The sequence below is a fragment of the Apodemus sylvaticus genome, chromosome 1, assembly GCF_947179515.1.
Source record: "Apodemus sylvaticus chromosome 1, mApoSyl1.1, whole genome shotgun sequence".
Classification (NCBI taxonomy): domain Eukaryota; kingdom Metazoa; phylum Chordata; class Mammalia; order Rodentia; family Muridae; genus Apodemus; species Apodemus sylvaticus.
This window is the reverse complement of record NC_067472.1, coordinates 16,508,714-16,525,839: the sequence shown is the minus strand read 5'-3', so window position 1 is coordinate 16,525,839 and position 17,126 is coordinate 16,508,714. Positions and strand designations below refer to the sequence as shown.

Sequence of the window (17,126 nt, the reverse complement as noted above, 5' to 3'; positions counted from 1 at the left end):
GTCTGTTGATCGAAGGCCAAGAAGAATGTGGGGATGGATTAACATCCAGTCCTCACCAGGGCAAGACAGGAGGCCGTGGAGAAGTGAGGATGTCCTCCCTGTCTGTCTCTTATCTCTGCAGCCTCATGTGTTCCGTGGAGCTCTGTGGAGGTTTCAAGCGGAGGAATTTAGGGGTTCAGGAAAGACACTTGGTATGTCTGAAGGCTGTTCTGCATTTATTCTCAGAGACTCCCAGACCTATGGGGATGGCAAATGTATTACATGGACATCAGCACAATAATGAGAAGGATGGTAATGCTGAAACGCACACAGTGGAGCACAGAGCTCTGTGTGTTTCGCTTCCCATTGGTTCTTTAATAAATCAGAGGAGCAAAGGTCAGAGGAGCTCCCTGATCAGTTCACATTAGCACTTAGGAAAACAGTGGCTGGGATTCCAACTCATGCCCCTGTAACTTCAAATCTAGGACCCCTCAAAAGAGGTTCTTTTAAAAACCTGTTGGGAGGCAGAGGCAGGCAGATTTCTGAGTTTGGGGCCAGCCTAGTCTACAGAGTGAGTTCCAGGACAACCAGGGCTACACAGAGAAACCCTGACTTGAAGAAAACAAACAAACAAACAAACAAAAAAAAAACAAACTGTGTGCTGGGGACTGGAGAGGTGGCTCAGTGGTTAAGAGCACTGACTGCTCTTCCGAAGGTCCTGAGGTCAAATCCCAGCCACCACATGGTGGCTTACAACCATCCGTAATGAGATCTGACCCCCTCTTCTGAAGTGTCTGAAAACAGCTACAGTGTACTTACATATAATACATTAAAAAAACAAAAAAACCACCTGTGTGCTGTTGACTGCTTGCAATAAGACTTATGAATGATACCTGGAGAGTATTAGGGAACGGGTTTGTGAAGCAGCAATAATTTTCTGTTTTGTGGATGTGGGGTTGTGAGGACTTCCCATCCAAGGAATGGAGGTGAACGCTGTGAGTGTTCACACAGGGTATGTCATGGCTAGTGGACACCTAACTGGGATTCGTACTATGAGGATGCAAAAAGTAAGTTAAGGGCCATGAATGGAAGCACTGGCTTTGGCCTCTCCTCCGTGGGTGGTGACACAATTACTAAAGCAAGAAAGGTTTATCCTGCACACCCTTCTGGAAAGATGTGCATTTAAGTCTGTGTGGACTGGAGAGAGGAGGCAGAGTGCCAGCTAGGACTGAAGGTCACAGAAAGAGAAGATACAGGGGCAGCTTCACTCCTTCAAGAGGCTGCCTCCTAGAAGGGAGGATCAAGAGACCTGGAGAGCCAGGTGCCCAGGTGACCTGGGAGAGAGTACAGGTCCCCCACACCCCTGGTAAGAGGCAACAATGGTCTGGCCTTCAGTGAGCAGACAGGCGGGCAGTCTTAGATCTTTGGGCTCAACAACTGGAGCCCTGCACCTCATTGAAAGGTTATTAATAGGGAGTTTGTCTGGTGTCAGAGCGCAGACATAAACTGCATTAGCATTACCCCATAATCTTATTTAGTAAATGCTCATGCCGTTCAGGCTCCTGTAATTGCATTGGGAAGATGTAATATTTATGAAAGGGGAGAAGGAGATGTCACTGTTCATCCCGGCTCTGCAGTAAAAATCTTGGGAAATACCATGTGACCTGAGGAGACCTGGCCAGGGCCTTGCCAGGCTTGGCCTGAGCAGCTGGTGTCTGGTGGGCTCTTGAGTGGCCCTGCTTACTTGCTGCCAGCCCAGGGCTTTCTTCTCAACCTTCCTAAGAGCTTGGGTAGCAGTCTGGGCATGCAGGGAGAAGCAGAGGCCATTTTCCCACATTGCCTAACTCCTGGTGTTGGTTCTTGGCATACCAAGAGCAAAGCTTTCAGATGTTTCACGGTTTCTGTTGGGCACAGGGTTGGAGTTTTACCGCTCCCTCTGGTCCAGAGTTCCTTCTCCCCAGAGGTGAGTGTACTTAGGAGCTGAACAGGGGAGGGAGAGGAGGATTTTAACTTTGCTGCATAGCATGGTAAACACAGCCAAGCTGAGAGGAGTGGGTTATAGCAGGAAGTAAGGAGGATAGAGGGTGGGAAGTAGGGGGCCACCTCCAGGATAGTTTTGGCCACTGGGGTGATCTTCAAAACTTATCACAGTTCAGGAACGGGGGGGGGGGGTAGCCATCTCCCACCCTGCCAGAATCCCCTCCAAATTGCCTAGGACACCTCTCAAAAGAACATATTCTCCAGTCTCCTGTCTCTACAGTAACTTGTACCCATCCCACCTGAATATGCCTCTCTCTGCTGCTCTTGTCAAGGTCACCAGCCAAGGGGACTTTCTCTTGCTAGTATCAAGAGCGCTTGCAGGTGAGGGTTTATGGGAGACCAACAGGGACTGTGGTTGGCACTCAGGCATTTGAGGTTTAAGAGCAGGACAGACACACAGACATGCTCTCTGCCCCTAGTGTGTTAGGCCACCTAAAATAGAGGAATTACTTCCCAATCACATCTTGGAAGGCCGGCAGGAGTGCGGATGGGGTTTAGTATTTAGAGGGCTCTCAGATCCCAACCACTAGGAGTGGTTTGCATGAAAATAGCCCCATAGCTCTGATTCAGAGGATTCGATTGGCTGGAAAGGAAAAAAGCTAAGCAACTCAAACAAACAAGTAAGCACAGACAGACAGACAGATAAGGGGGGGGGGTCAACATTTCCTGTCACCAATTAAGAAAAAGAGGGGTAAGAAGAAGTGGGGAACACTGTCAGTTGCTTGCTGGTGAGGCACGGGGAGAGGCTGGGAGAAGTCTGTGCGGATACAGGAAGAGACTTTCTGGAGCTCAGAGGCTTTCTGGGCTTAGTTAGGTCCAGGTTCTTGGTGTTGAGCTACTGTGGAGCCCCCTTCTACTTGAGTAGGGTCCTCTCCCAGGTCCCTAGGACACGTCTCAAAGAAACACACCGAACTTGCAGAGCTAGCAGACCGCCGAGCATAGAGCCTACCCCGCCCCCGCCACCCCACCCCACCCCCAACCCCCGCCACCCGCACGTTCGCACAAGCAGTACTCGTTAGGATACCCCACTGGTCGACTCCTGTAAATCGCCTGCTTCTCCTGAGACCCTAGATCCTCCAGACTAGATAGGGACACCGAACCGGGTACGACCCCAGAGAAGGGTATGCCAAGGAGGGCTGAGGCCCCTGCCTGCGTCAGCTCCCTCGCCACAGTTCCATTAATCACCGAGTCGCAGTCCAGTTGGGGATCGGGACGCCCAGTGCTGCAAACAGCCTACGGGACAATAGGATTATTTCCGGGGGGAGAGGCCGCCTCGGGCCGGGGCTCAGGCGGCGGAGCCTCCTTCTCTCGATCGGTCCCTCGGTACCCTATGAGCGCCTGCGGCGGCCGGGGACGGGTGGCAGAGCGGACGCCGGTGGCGCGCGGGTGGCAGGGCTAGGCCGACCTAATTCAATTAGCTGGGCGGCCGCCGCTTCCTTGTAACTCTGGGCCCGCGGGGCTCAGGCTCCCCGCAGCTGCTCTTTGTGCTCATAGCCCATGCATATGGATTTGGTCCCTCCCTCTCGGTTTCCCCGACCCCACTTCTGGCACCTGCGGCTTGCTCTGCCTCAGACCTCCTCCTGTCTCTGCCGGGTGACCTTGGCCTTCCCCGAAAGTTGGGAAACTAAGAATTGTATAAGCGTTTAGCGCGTGACTCTCTGTGCGTGAGATAGTGCAAGAAGGGTTGAGGTGTTTGCTTGTTTTGTTTTGTTTTGTTTTTAAGAATTTCAGCTGGAAGGTCTCTGTGGAACTAGGGGTACCTGTAGGTCCGTAGGGATGCTGCCGTGTGCGTCTACCGTCCCGCGTGGCGTGCCCGAGTGCAGTGACCCGCCCAGGGCGATGTGGATGGAGAGGGGGTTGGTTTAATTTTGTTCTGATCAGAACTGAAGAGTGCATCTGCAGGCACCCGTGTGTGGACCAAAAGCGAAACGAATCTCAAGTAGTGGCTCATGTCGGTAACTTGGGATGCTGAGACGGGAGAATTATTATGAATTTCAGGAGAGCCTGGCTAGCACCATAATCTTTGTGAGGACTGGAATGTTTACACTGGAAGGACGACCTACCCATACACACACTTGTGTGGGGGGTGAGAGAGGGTCTCTGTGTGTCTGCCTGTAGGGCGGGCAGTGCCCACCTGAATCTCCAAAGCTTCAGGTGTTTGAATCCGATCTGTTTCACCATTTGTATATATACTGTGGTTGCCTGCGCAATCAGACACTGTGTGGAACACAGTACCCCACCAACTAACTCCCAGTAGCAGCTGCCAGCCGCTAAGGCCCCTGGGCTAAGTCATTACCCGGTCACCAAGCCCAGTACTTTTCTTTTGGAGAAGGAGTTTACAGCGATAATTTCAAAAATCGCAGCTTGAGCAGGGCAGTGGTGGTCCACGCCTATAATCCCAGCACTTGGGAGGCAGAGGCAGGTGGATTTCTGAGTTCGAGGCCAGCCTGGTCTACAGAGTGAGTTCCAGGACAACCAGGGCTACACAGAGAAACCCTGTCTCGAAAAACAAAAAAACAAAAAACAAAACAAAACAAAACAAAACGCAGCTTGGCTCTTACACGGGAGTCTGCTTCTTGGATGTACCGACCTCCAGTACTGACCTCCAGCCCCTCCTGCTGCAGCGGGGTGTGTACTGAGCGGCGGTTTCCAGTCTTCCACTCCAAGCACCACAGACATCCAGCTTTGCAGTCGCAGTCGCCCATGGCTTATAACCTCCAAATCCTGTGGTTTGGACCACTAGACCTGTCCACAAAGTGGTAGCGAGGACCTTCACAGGGCAACCTTGAGATTCGTCACTTAGCCTCTCTGGCACCCCGGGGACTCTCCTGAGAAAGTCAGATTTCCCAGATCTGCAAATATCTCCATCCATTCTCCCCTCAACTGGGACACACAAGCAGTATCCCTACTCTCAGATCTGAAGACAGACCTGAGAGGAATCTGTGTTACTCTGTGTAGAACAGATAAGGTTTTGTGTGTGTGTGTGTGTGTGTGTGTGTGTGTGTGTGTGTGAGCACCTGGCTGGTGCTCCCTAAGAACCCCTTCCCCTTCTTCCACATCTTATCTTGGGATCCACCCCCACCCCAGATGCTCTCTGCTGCTAGATATCACCCTGCAGACTTACATGACCAATACGGTGGATGCAAAGAATGGTAGAATTGACCTTGGATTCTAGGCTGAACTGCCCTTCTGGGCTCAAAGGTGGTAAACTGAACTCTCGCATAGGAGGCTATCCAGGGCCAAGGGAGTCTGTTCTGCCCTTAGTATTTTCTCAGACCACACACAACTCTACTCTTTCTGGGGTTCTGGCATGCTGGGAGGAGACTTAGACTCAAAGATACCCAAAGCAGTTTTACACAGATTCTCTTGGGAAGAAGTCTGTTAGAGAAAGGCAGGAGGCTTTAGTTTGATGCTGAGGGTGAATAGGGTCCCAAGAAAGAACACTATCTCAAAAATACCTACCTACCCAGTTTTGATGGACCTAGTAGGAAAAGAAAACTGTCACCTTCTCTCAGGTGACAACTGGGGTGTAGTCCAATGACCGGTGAGGTATCTGTGTCTTTGTCCTCTGCCCGTTCAATGTCCCTCCTCTGTTGGGAAAATGTGTGTCAGTCTTTTCTATTAGACAGGCTGTTAGTCTCTTATTTTAGGGTTGGGTGGGGGCTTATGGGGCTAGCCTGGAATTCACACTCCAAAGCTGAGTAAGAATCATTGTATTGTGGCTGGAGCAGTCTGCTCTTCTTTTCCAATCTAGGTACTAGAGACTGCCACCCACCCAAGCCCACCACAGGCCACAGTGCCCTTCTCTGTGCCCCTGGGTCCCCACATCACTGACAACTCCTGTCTGCTGGAAGAGAATCTTTCCTGGTCCCTTTGCTGAGACAGAGAGGACACCTCTACCTTGCTGACCCACAATGCAGTGGCCTCACCATCTTATAAACCCTTTCTTTACATGCTTCTGGGCCACTTGGCTTCCTCTGCAGAATTCCCATCAGGCATAGGTCTTCCTCCCTTTGACACACCCCAGGCCCACATGTGGCCATTTCCCATCCAAACCAGACTCTCGGCATCACCACTGCCTCATTGCACCTATTCACACATACACATGCGCACACCATGGAAGACAGCTGTAGAGACAGACACAATTCTGTGCCAGCAAACCCACAGCACTTACAGGATCACTGTTACACACCTCCTCCAGGTGACCACTGCAGAAACAACTCAGAACTCCTCTTCCTCTTCCAGCAATCTTGCTGGCACTTTGTTTGTGGTGATACCACCCTGATGGGAACCAGTGCTGGATCCTTCACAGACAATAAATATTCATGCAAGAAAAACACTTAAAATTACCCCCTTAAAGACACACCCAGGACATCTGCACCCCCCTGCCCAGTGCTCACTGTTGAACTTTCACATCCAACTTTCCCACACAGTCCCACAAACACCAAGTAATTAACTCACCGTGCATATCCCTGAGCTGAAGGACAACCTCTGCCTCTGGGGTCTCTCCCAGAGGAAGCCGGGTGGGATCCAAAGAGGACTCCTTCTGGGGACTCCAGCTTTTCTCTTCCACCTCCCCCAGCCTCAGTTGCAGCTGCTCCTCCTTAATTGGAGGTGCTTCTTTATTTTGCAGGCAAGAGGGCCTTTGTACAGAGGGGGCGTGGTTGCCAGGTGGCCTCCAGAGGAGTAGAGAGAGCAGGGTCTGAAACTCACCTAGATGTCACCGAGGCAAGGGTCCAGCTCAGCAGGAGGGAGTACCTTGTGACAAGCGGTGCTGAAAGCAGTACTGGAGTCCAGTCTGCCTCTTCCCAGCATGCAATGCCTGGGTTTGCTCAGGATGGAAAGCAAAGATGGCATCACCACGGAATTGTGAGGACTAATAGAATGCTTACTGCTGTGGTTAAGGGTCCCTGAGCCATCCCAGGTGATCCCTAAGGGCTGCTCCCTCTCCCTCCCTCTGCTCCCGGAACAGGGCTACTCTGAAAGGTGGGAGAAACTGCTCTGGAAACACAGATGGAGCATCAAATGAACTGTGTGCTGGGAGAAGAAGGGACTTGAGGGAGGGGCAGAGCTCACAGGTCCAGATCTTCTGGTCTCATCTTTCTAGCTAGAGACCGAGGTGCCATCAAAGCACTGGTCCTTCCCAGCTTCCCCAGGGCAAGCATCAGCAAATACACAGCGCTCCTCCTCGCAGAACTCCAGCCTTCCAGGACTGGATTGGGATAAAAATTGACTCAGAAAACAGAAAGGTTGGGAGCACAGGTTAAAGCCAAGGAAGGCACTCCTCAGCTGTGGGATTTTGCTAGCCACACAATCCCAGTGGGTTGTTGTGATCTCTGCCAACTTTTGCCTGGGCCAGCAAGGGTGAGTTGTCCTACTCTGGTCTACACATGAAGAGTTTAAGAGGTGGGCCAGCAGGTGTCAGGAGTTGGGAGAGGCAGGGTAAGAAGCCCATGGGACTAGAAAGGTAAAGCATTGGTGGGAGGGGAAGGGCAAAGTGTGGAGAAGATTGAAGTGGTTTCAGGCAAGGGCCTCAGAGTGGCAAAAGATGTAGCTCTGAAGAAAGCTAACAAAACAAAACAACAACAAGAAATGCAAAACACAAAACAAACAAAAAAAACAAAAACCAATTCTAATGTGGCAGAACTGTGGTTAGACTAACAGACGTAGGACCACTGGCCTCCAGCCACAGGGATGCTCCAGGGCCCTCTGCCATAGTTCTCAGCTGCAAAGAGAAGAAGTTTTAACTGTTGAGTTCCCAGTGCAACCCTCTTCTGCCTGTGGAACTTTGAACAGGTTTGTCTTTTATTTAAAGTGGCATAAAGGGCTGGGCGGTGGTGGTGCATGCTTGTAATCCCAGCACTCTGGGAGGCAGAGGCAGGCGGATTTCTGAGTTCAAGGCCAGCCTGGTCTACAGAGTGAGTTCCAGCCAGGACTACACAGAGAAACCCTGTCTCGAAAAAAACCAAAATAATAATAATAATAATAATAATAATAATAATAATAATAATAAAGTGGCATAAAGAAGGCTGGAGAGTTGGCTTGGCAGCAGTTGAGAGAGCGTAGAGTTTTTGCAGAGGACCAGGATTCCATTCCCAGAGCCCACATAGTAACTTATTACCAGCCAGAACTCCAGTTCCACAGAAACAGATGCCCTCTTCTGGCCTCTGGAAGTACCAGACATGCGCGTGGTACACATACAGGCAGAAACACTCACGCACATAAAATAAATACATCTAAACATTTTTAAGTGATATGTGATTCACATTTCATACATTCAAACTTTAAACATGCACAGTTCAGTGACTCTCAAAATTTGCATGAAGCTTCACAGCTACCAGCACTGCCTAATTGCAGAGAATTTTAATCTTTCCAAAAAGAAATGACTCTGTGCCCTGGGAACAGTCCCTTCCCCTCTTCCTCTAGTCCTGGCAACCACAAGTCTGCTTTCTGTCCTATGGAGTTCTCTGCCTTGGCCAGTTCACATAAAAGCTCTGCTGTGTGACTCTCTGTTCCTGGCTTGTCTCACTTAGCTCATTTCCCAGTTCCATCTTCCTTGTGGTTTGAGCGAGCACACACTTCCCTGTCATGGTGGAAGAAGGCTCCATTTTGTGGCTACACCACATTTTATTTGTCCATCAGTTGACAGACAAATGGGCCAGTCTGTGCTTTCATTCACTCCGCTTTATTTGGCTACATCGGGCCGGACCCATCAGCTTCTCAGGGCTGTTATGGGTCTCAGGCAATGCGGGATGTGCTGTGTGGCACATAGCAACCACTCATGCTGCTTTCTGCTCTACATCTCTCAAGATAAGAGGCAGAAAAATGCTCATCGGTTTCAGACAATTCCCCAGGTAAGGTAGGGAAGCCTACGGGTCAGGGTATAGAGGTGGCTGAGTGAGAAACAAGAATCTGGAGCTCAGTCTTGCTTAGTGAACAGCTAACTACCTGCTTGCTTCACGCTTTCTGATCTTGAATGAGCATTTGCCCCCCTGGTTGACGATAAGGAGAGTATTTATCCGAGGGAGAGACCACTGAGTTTCTATACTTATCCAAAATATGGACTTCTGGATTATCCTTCTTTGTTTATTGTCTGTATAAAACCTAGGTCTTCTGAGGTCGAGACACTTTGCTGTCTCTCCAGTACCTAGAAAGTACCGGGTACATTTTAAGTACACAAATATTTGTTGGGCAAGTCTCCATTAATTTATTAGTCACTCAAGATGAGCATGTTTGATTTGTTGGGGCTGTTTTAGGAGAGAGACACAGATATGCCATATATGTGTATATGTGTGTATGTATGTGTGTGTGCATATATATACTTTATGGCATTTCCTGTCTCTGACGAAGGCTCTTCAAGAGAATGTCAGACAGACACAGCCAAAACTGATTCCACTGAGACCTGCTGAGGAGTATGGCTCTGACCTGCCAGCGGTTTGTCTGTTAGAGACCTCCCAGAAGGTTAAGCATGGAACGGACCTGAAATAGATCAGAATGCATAACCTATGTTTTCTTTTTTTCCAGAGCTTGGCTCCTAAGAGGGAAGAGACCTTTCCCGACTGGAGAGGGGAAAGAGAGGAAGCAGAAGAAGGGAGTTTCCTTCTTTTCTCGTGGGCTCTCAGCCAGGCAGCCACAGGCATAACTTTGAAAAGGCCTAAATTTGTCCTGGACGCACTTCCCTGATTCCCGACCCAGCAGCCCCAGCCCCCACGGCCTTAAGACCCAAGGCCTCCCTCCAAAGATTCTAAATGCAAGGAAACAACTCCTTTCTCTCACAGAGCCAGCGCCACTCATTCTGGCTTCACAGGAATCGCTTTGAGAGCATCTGTTTATTCAAAATGAAAGGGGTGCCTTGAGGAATGGTCACCCTCATGTGCACCCCAAACTAATCCTTCGGCTTGTGCCTGCTTTTCAGGATTGGCTTTCCTTTCCTTAAATTCTCAAAAGAGAGTGCGTTGGGATGGCTGCTAATTTCTATAACAATATATAGCCAGTTCTTCATAGGACCTGTTTTAAAGGACAAGCCTGAACTCACCACCTTCCTGCCTCGGGGCCTGGGCTCCATACCTGGGGAGTAGACAGTCTTCTACTTTCTAACAAGCTGGACTTGAAGTTGCAGTAAATCTCCTGGTTGAGTGACAGGTGTTTCCCAGCTCAGCCCTTGGGGAGATTCTCCAGTTGGGCAAGACACCTGTCCCCAGGGGCCTAGTGGGCTGGACTCCTTTGGCCCTGTTCAAAGTGAGGGGGGTGGTTCCTACCAGGTCTGGGAAAGGGTCCTGATTTCCCTCTCCTTTGGTCCAGTCTGTCTGTTCGTCTCTGGGAATGGCTGCTTCCTGATATTTTTCTTTCTCATTTAAACCTCTCTGTAGCTCTCCTCCTTTCTCTTCGCTGGAACTACTCAGAGCCCTGATCTCCGTCCCTCTGTCTCTGGCTCCGGCATCTGTCTGGGCTCCTGGCCTCCTTCTCCCCCTCCCAACCCCTCCCCCGCGCTGTCATTCACCCCGCTCCTCTCCACGCACAGCCAATGGAGAGACCCGGCCGAAACAGCTAGGCTAGCTCGCTCAGGGCTTTTTCGCCCGGTGATTGATGTCCCAGAGTCAACAGCGAGCGAGCAGCCGGAGAAGGGAAGGAGAAGCCGGAGAGGGGAAGAATACAGCTCCCCTTCTCTCCTTCCCCTCCCCCCACTTTGGCCCTTCTGCGCACTTCGCCTTCAAGTCTCAGCGCAGCCTGGAGCGGCGATTGCCTCCGCGCCCCTACTCGCTGCCGGGGTAGTTGAGCGCAGCGAGCGCCCGCGCCCGGGCCCCCGCGTGGGGCCGGGGCCAGCATGGAGCACCTGGGTCCGCACCATCTCCACCCGGGCCACGCGGAGCCCATCAGCTTCGGCATCGACCAGATCCTCAACAGCCCTGACCAGGGCGGCTGTATGGGGCCCGCTTCGCGCCTCCAGGACGGAGAATACGGCCTTGGCTGTTTGGTCGGAGGCGCTTACACTTACGGCGGCGGGGGATCCGCCGCTGGGGCGGGGGCCGGGGGCACAGGCGCTTACGGCACCGGAGGCCCGGGTGGCCCCGGTGGCCCGGCAGGCGGTGGCGGCGGTGCCTGCAGCATGGGCCCACTGGCCGGCTCCTACAACGTGAACATGGCCTTGGCGGGCGGCCCCGGTCCGGGAGGCGGCGGCGGTGGCGGGGGTGCCGGTGGCGCCGGGGCGCTGAGCGCTGCAGGGGTGATCCGGGTGCCCGCGCACAGGCCGCTAGCTGGAGCTGTGGCCCATCCCCAGCCCCTGGCCACCGGCTTGCCTACTGTGCCCTCTGTGCCTGCGGTGCCGGGTGTCAACAACCTCACCGGCCTCACCTTCCCCTGGATGGAGAGTAACCGCAGATACACAAAGGACAGGTTCACAGGTGAGTCCGGCCCGCGCGCGTCCCGCCTGGCCGTGGCTCGGGCTCTGTGCTACCCACTACCCTGCTTGATGGCTGCTTGAAGCTCTTTCTGAGCGCCAGGTCGCCTAGCGCCTCTCTGTGCGGTTCCTAAGTTCAGCTGCCTCTAGGATTCTATGTGCTCAAAATCGCTGAGCTCCAAGAGTTCTTGCAGCCTGGGTTCTTCTGTTTCTTCTCTTGGACCCCCATTCGTGGAAGCAAAGCTTGATCCCCTCTCGGGATCCCAGGGCCCAGTCAGGTAGAGGGCTTTAGATTCAAGGCCATCTTCTGTCAACAGTTTAGGCTTTGCACGCGGTGTGAGCAAAAAATGTTTTTTTCTGTCCTGGCTGCGGTTTCCTGACGGAGGCCAAGATCCCCAGAATTAGACATAAGAAAGGGTTTTCCTAATTCTTGCACACACACACACACACACACACACACACACGTGCTCTGAGTTGTGGTGCGGGTCGCTGCAGATCCGCAAAGGCCCCAAGTCCGGGTGAAGGAGTAGAGCCAGCCAGCCTTCTTCCTGGACTGCCGGGCTTCTTCAGAGTCGGTGGTAGCACAAGGCTGGGCCGATTTTTTCCGTTTTCCTCCTCCGTATCCCTCCCAGGGGTCGGCTCTCTTATTTCGGGGATGAATAATGCACCCGCTTGCCCAGAGAGTTGGCAGGAAGGCAGCTCCCGGGACGAGCGCGTGCCCGGTGGCAGCCAGCTGCCCCGCTCTCTGCCCCTACCTCTTTCTGCTAGCCCTAGCTCCCTCTGACCCGACTTCCGTTCTCTCTGCCCGAGCTCTGGAGTGCCCCCTTCCCTGGCGCTAACTTCCCGCTGGCTGCCTTTACCGTCCTTGGATCCTTAGACCGCGAGCTGATCCGGGAAGGTTCAGGCCCCAAATCCCTGACACACAGCTGTTAGGACTTGGGCCCCAGTTAGCTGTTTGGGCCTTATAGATGGGAGTTAGTAGGTTTAGGCCTCTGCTTGTGCATGGGACTTCCCAAGAAAGCTTCATGCCTTAACTGTGATGTGTGTGTGTGTGTGTGTGTGTGTAATAAAAAGAACAGTAATGAAAAGGATCCGGATACCCCAAAGTTACCCTGGGCCCCTCTGCTTCTGTTACAAACAGCACAGGCAGAAAGACTGTCCCTGGAGGCCCTACCCAAACTTCTTTGGGGCCACAGCAGAAGTGGGAAGGGGTCTCTGTGCTCATTGTGCTGTGTTCAGGAAGGGCACTTGTTAAGGGGGTTCAGTGAGACAACAAAACTCCTCTCCTGAGGGAGGGGACCCAGAGCCTATCTCATTCCCCTCCTTAAACCCAGGCCAGTGTCATAGGATGGGCTTTAACCCATACTACTATGAGCCCACTGTAGTGTGTGTGTGTGTGTGTGTGTGTGTGTGTGTGTGTGTGTGTGTGCTATACAAAAGGTATCTGACACAGGCCTACTCTGGGTAGTCACAGTCAACTGTAGTGTCAGGCCTGTGGGTGTATGGCTGTAGTCCTGGGTCCTGTTTCTTGTCTAGGTGTGCAGTCTCTTCTGTTGGAGTACAGGTTTGGAAGTTTGTAGCTATATCTGCTGTGTGTGACCGTGGGACTGTGACTGAGACGGAACAGGCCCTACGGCCTGGAACTGTGATCACCCTGGGCCTCACGCTTTATGGAGTGGCCCTTTTTAAGTTTAGAGGCTGAGACCGAGGCTGGACGCTTAGGCTTAGTTGTCCCTAGGTAGGGGAGAAGGGAACCAGGGGGAGCGGATGGTATCTCTGAAGCCCCAAGTTAGGGAGATTTCCGAAGTGTCAGCTTGGGGAGGCGTCAGCCTGGGGCAGGGGCAGGAGAAAGCCCGTGGCGATCCTGGGAGGTGGAGGGTTGCTGGGTGGATCACTGCCTTGCTTTTTGGAGGGGGGGGGGTCTAGCCACTGTGCTGTGACTCCTCTGACTCGCGGGGTGTCGGGCCTGGGACGCCTCCTGACGCTCTGCCGCTTGCCTCTGCCGTCTGTCTGTCTCCCGCTCCAGTGGCCCTCTCACCCTTCACTGTAACACGCCGTATAGGTCACCCCTATCAGAACCGGACGCCCCCTAAGAAGAAGAAGCCGCGCACATCCTTCACACGCCTGCAGATCTGTGAGCTGGAAAAGCGCTTCCACCGCCAGAAGTATTTGGCTTCGGCGGAGCGCGCTGCTCTGGCCAAGGCGCTCAAAATGACCGATGCGCAAGTAAAAACCTGGTTCCAGAACCGGAGGACGAAATGGAGGTGAGCTCGCGGGGCGGACCGGTGGCGGTGGCGGCAGAGCGCTCGGCTTTCTCTGACTCTCTCGGGTTGCACGCACTCCTTCTTGCTTGCTGGTTTCCGATCGGTTTAGGCAAGTGAGCTACTACAGCCACTCGAGACCACAAACAAAGAAGGGCAGTAGCCGGCTGGGGCTGGAGAATCCTTCCTGTGTTTTAAGAGCCGCTTCAGGGCTGTCAGGACAGCACAGTCTACCCCGTGTAGACGCTGCTCCGGTCTCCGCCGCGGAGACAAACGGGCCTATAGACTAGTCTATGCGATCTGGGCTCAGAGAGTCCTTGAGGAGCCTTTTGATTGCCCAGCCTGCCTTCCCCGTGTGGAACCTCCCCTGACCCTGAGACGTGCAGACAGGAGGAGCCGCGCCAGGTCTCTGCGCTCCAGCCGGACTCGCCGCCGAGCGTCTGGGGCCCCGGACCGCCGGCTGCCGCTACTCACTGCTTCCTCCCCAGGCGCTCGAGCTCTGCGCAGTCGTCCCCCATCCTGGAGGGGGGAAAATCAATCTGCACCGGCTGTGGCGGGGATTCTCGGTTCCCACTGAAAGGGGGAGGATCAATTAGGAGCAGATGGGTGTGCAGGGAGAAGAAAGAGACATTTTCCTTCTGTCATCCACCGACGACAGCGCTTACCACGCTCTCGGTTTTGTTTTATTTTGTTTTGTTTTTAATTTTTTTCCCGAATGCGCACACATTGGCCTTCATCTTCTGCTCACCTTTCCCTCCAATTCTCACGAATATTAGGCATCACACACCCTAAGTAGCTTCTTCTCTCTGCGCCTCCAAGCATCCCGGAGCCGCTCCACACTCCCCAGTCCGCATTCTGGTTCCCTCTAAGCTCCAGGGAGTCTCTGAGCTCAGACCCTGGGGAGGTGCGTGGCAAGAGTCCGAGTAAAGTCGGCGGCGCCGCTCCGGGCGGGCCTAGAGCGGGAGGAAGGAATTGGAGTTTCCTCTTTTTCTGAATGAAGGCGAGGAATCTGCCCGAGATTCCGCCTTCGAGGCCACAAAGGAAGCCCGAGTCCTGAGAGTCGTCTGTCCCCCCACCAACATTCCTGTGGCTGGGGAAGGGGTGGGGAACGTGGTTTCAGCCCTTTGGAAAGCTGGTCTTTGGAGGAGGTGGGCTAGCTGAGGGGGGTGGATGTTACCCTCTGTGCTTAAGACGGTGGAAGGGGGGGTGGTGCTCAGAAAGCCAACCACAGGCGAGGAGAGAAACTTAACACAAAGGGAAGGAACAAAGATGGTCAATTTTTAGAAGAAAATAAATAATAAAAAAATTTTAAAGGTGGGGTGAGGGGTGCAGGAGAAATGCAAGCCGCCAGAAATTTGTGTGAAAAAGAAGGTATCAGATTATTAAAAACGTGATTTTTCACTTCAAACATTCCCCTAATTCAGAGGAAATGAAAGAGCGAAGAGAGAGAGAGAGAAAAAAAAAAAAACAGGGTAAGACAGTGCATGGAGGGAAACATTTGGGAAGTTTAAAATTCAGGAAGACTGGGAAGATGAGAGACAGAAAGACAAGGAAAAGTCAGAAAGGCGCTGTGCGAGCAGGCGGCGTCCGCCTCGCCCTGGGAAGAGCCGCAAGCTTCAAGCGGTTTCATCGATCGCCTACAAATTGCTTCTGGAGGCCCCGGGGACTCCCATTAGGTCTGTCTACCTTAGAGACAGACGTTTGATCTCAGCTGACAGGGTGGAGGGACGGCATTAAATGGAATAAGTGAGTCACCGCCTCTCTGGACCGCCCGGGAGGAAGCTGGTGGGCCCAGAGAGAGCCCAGGGGCACTGGATTTGGCACAGGAGGTCTGAGGCGTGGGCCAAGCTGGAGGTTTGAAGGAAAAGGCAGGTCTTTGGGGCCTTTCAGGCTTGGGATAGCATCTGGTCTTGGGATAGACCAGTTTCTCCATGGTGTGCCCTTGAGATTTGTAGGCCATGTGAGTGAATGAGGCGGCCCAGGAGTTTTGATCCGTTGGAATTTTTCATTGCTCCTCTGGGATGCTTCTGCTCCATCCATTTTTGGGGTTTCCAATGTTTTTGTAAGAGTCAGGACCCCCAAGAGTGGAGGGTGCCTTAAAGGAGCTGAGGGGGTGGCTTAAGGGACTATCTCCTGGAAGCGTACTCTGGGGCCTGCGCAGGCGCGGGAAGAGAGTTAGAGTCTTGGCTGGTAACAGCTTGTTCCCAATGCAGGCGACAGACAGCAGAGGAGCGTGAGGCCGAGAGGCAGCAGGCGAACCGCATCCTATTGCAGCTGCAGCAGGAGGCCTTCCAGAAGAGCCTGGCCCAGCCGCTGCCCGCAGACCCACTGTGCGTGCACAACTCGTCGCTCTTTGCCCTGCAGAACCTGCAGCCGTGGTCTGATGACTCCACCAAAATCACCAGCGTCACGTCGGTGGCTTCGGCCTGCGAGTGAGGACCCAAGGCCAGCTGAGGGCTATCCAGAGAACCAGAATTCTCGATACCCTTTCTGACTGCACGCAGGAGGCGAACGAACAAACGGGGCTTCTCGGCAAGGCTCCCCAAGCACCGCCTCCACACCCGGGCAGTCACTGTCCTGTCTTCAGTGGAAGAGGGCTGGGGATAGAGGCAGAGACATCTTCCCAGAAGCCTGTGTGATCCTGCCCCCACTCTGGAGCTGTTCAGAATCCTGTTTTCCTCTATCTCATAAATTTTACTGATTTTTAACATGGGACAGAGAGACCCAAGGGAAGTGGGGTCCGGACGGTTTCTGGGATTTGCAGGCAGTCATCTGTACTAAAGCTGGAAACTTCTCTATTCCTTTCCTCCATCGTAAACCTGGAGGCCCACACAGGGGTGATACCATTGTCCCTCTTGGTGTCACCCCAGAGCCACATACAAGGCCTATGCACACACAGGGTCATAGCAAATGACCCTTGTTGTAGGGCATAGTCTGGGGGTGACTCTCAGACTCACCCAAACGCAAGGCCATAGTCACACTGTGACACACTAGCCCCCACACAACAGCTAACTAAACTTGGCCTGTCAGGCCGTCACCACACATCCCAGCGGCACCCAGGTATGCACAGACAGGCTTTCACACAAATGCAGCCCATTTCTCCAGATCCTGTTTGGGGAGGGGGGTAAGTTATGCACTTATAAGTTATGCACTTATAAGGTGTTTTCTGTGTAACCATTTTATAAAGTGCTTGTGTAATTTATGTGGAAAAATAATAAAACCCTCCGGATCAGGGCTGTCTGCTCCTTACTGAGCCTAGCTTTTACAGCTACTTGGCTTTGGGGCAAGATGGAGCTTCAGAAACAGCAGCAAGTATCCTGGATTTGGGGTGTTTGTGGATGGGCAAGATTACTAGGCTCTGCAGAGAGAGGAAAAGGGAACCGAAAAGGAGAAGGTGGAACTGAGGGGAGCCAGCCATCCTGAGTTTGAGAACACGGGCTAGGTGTCTA

At 52.9% G+C, this 17,126-nt stretch overlaps 1 protein-coding gene and 1 long non-coding RNA gene across 6 annotated transcripts in view; one reads left to right on the top strand and one right to left on the bottom strand.

Annotated features, from left to right (window-relative positions):
- Positions 1 to 10,490, bottom strand: part of LOC127686895 (uncharacterized) — a 10,937-nt gene extending 447 nt beyond the window's left edge. The window contains exons 1-5 of one of the 4 annotated variants that reach the window (XR_007978265.1): positions 6,481 to 10,490; positions 6,212 to 6,323; positions 5,482 to 5,609; positions 4,610 to 4,764; positions 1 to 142 (exon numbers count right to left, since the gene is read on the bottom strand). The exon at positions 1 to 142 is cut by the window's left edge and continues 447 nt beyond it. This is a non-coding gene — a long non-coding RNA (uncharacterized LOC127686895). Of the gene's footprint in view, positions 238 to 4,609; positions 4,765 to 5,481; positions 5,610 to 6,211; positions 6,324 to 6,480 lie in introns of all 4 variants that reach the window. The other 3 variants (XR_007978262.1, XR_007978264.1, XR_007978263.1) reach the window with 3 other exon arrangements.
- Positions 10,468 to 16,911, top strand: Tlx1 (T cell leukemia homeobox 1). 2 transcript variants are annotated; one of them, XM_052184898.1, is made up of 3 exons: positions 10,468 to 11,420; positions 13,479 to 13,680; positions 15,891 to 16,911. In XM_052184898.1, the coding sequence occupies exons 1-3, from the start codon at positions 10,844 to 10,846 to the stop codon at positions 16,111 to 16,113; spliced, it is 1,002 nt and encodes a 333-aa protein (XP_052040858.1). In that variant the 5' UTR covers positions 10,468 to 10,843; the 3' UTR covers positions 16,114 to 16,911. The 2 variants fall into 2 exon arrangements, with proteins under 2 accessions (XP_052040858.1, XP_052040849.1); XM_052184889.1 differs by having other exon boundaries at positions 13,443 to 13,680.
- The last annotated feature ends 215 nt before the right edge of the window (positions 16,912 to 17,126 follow it).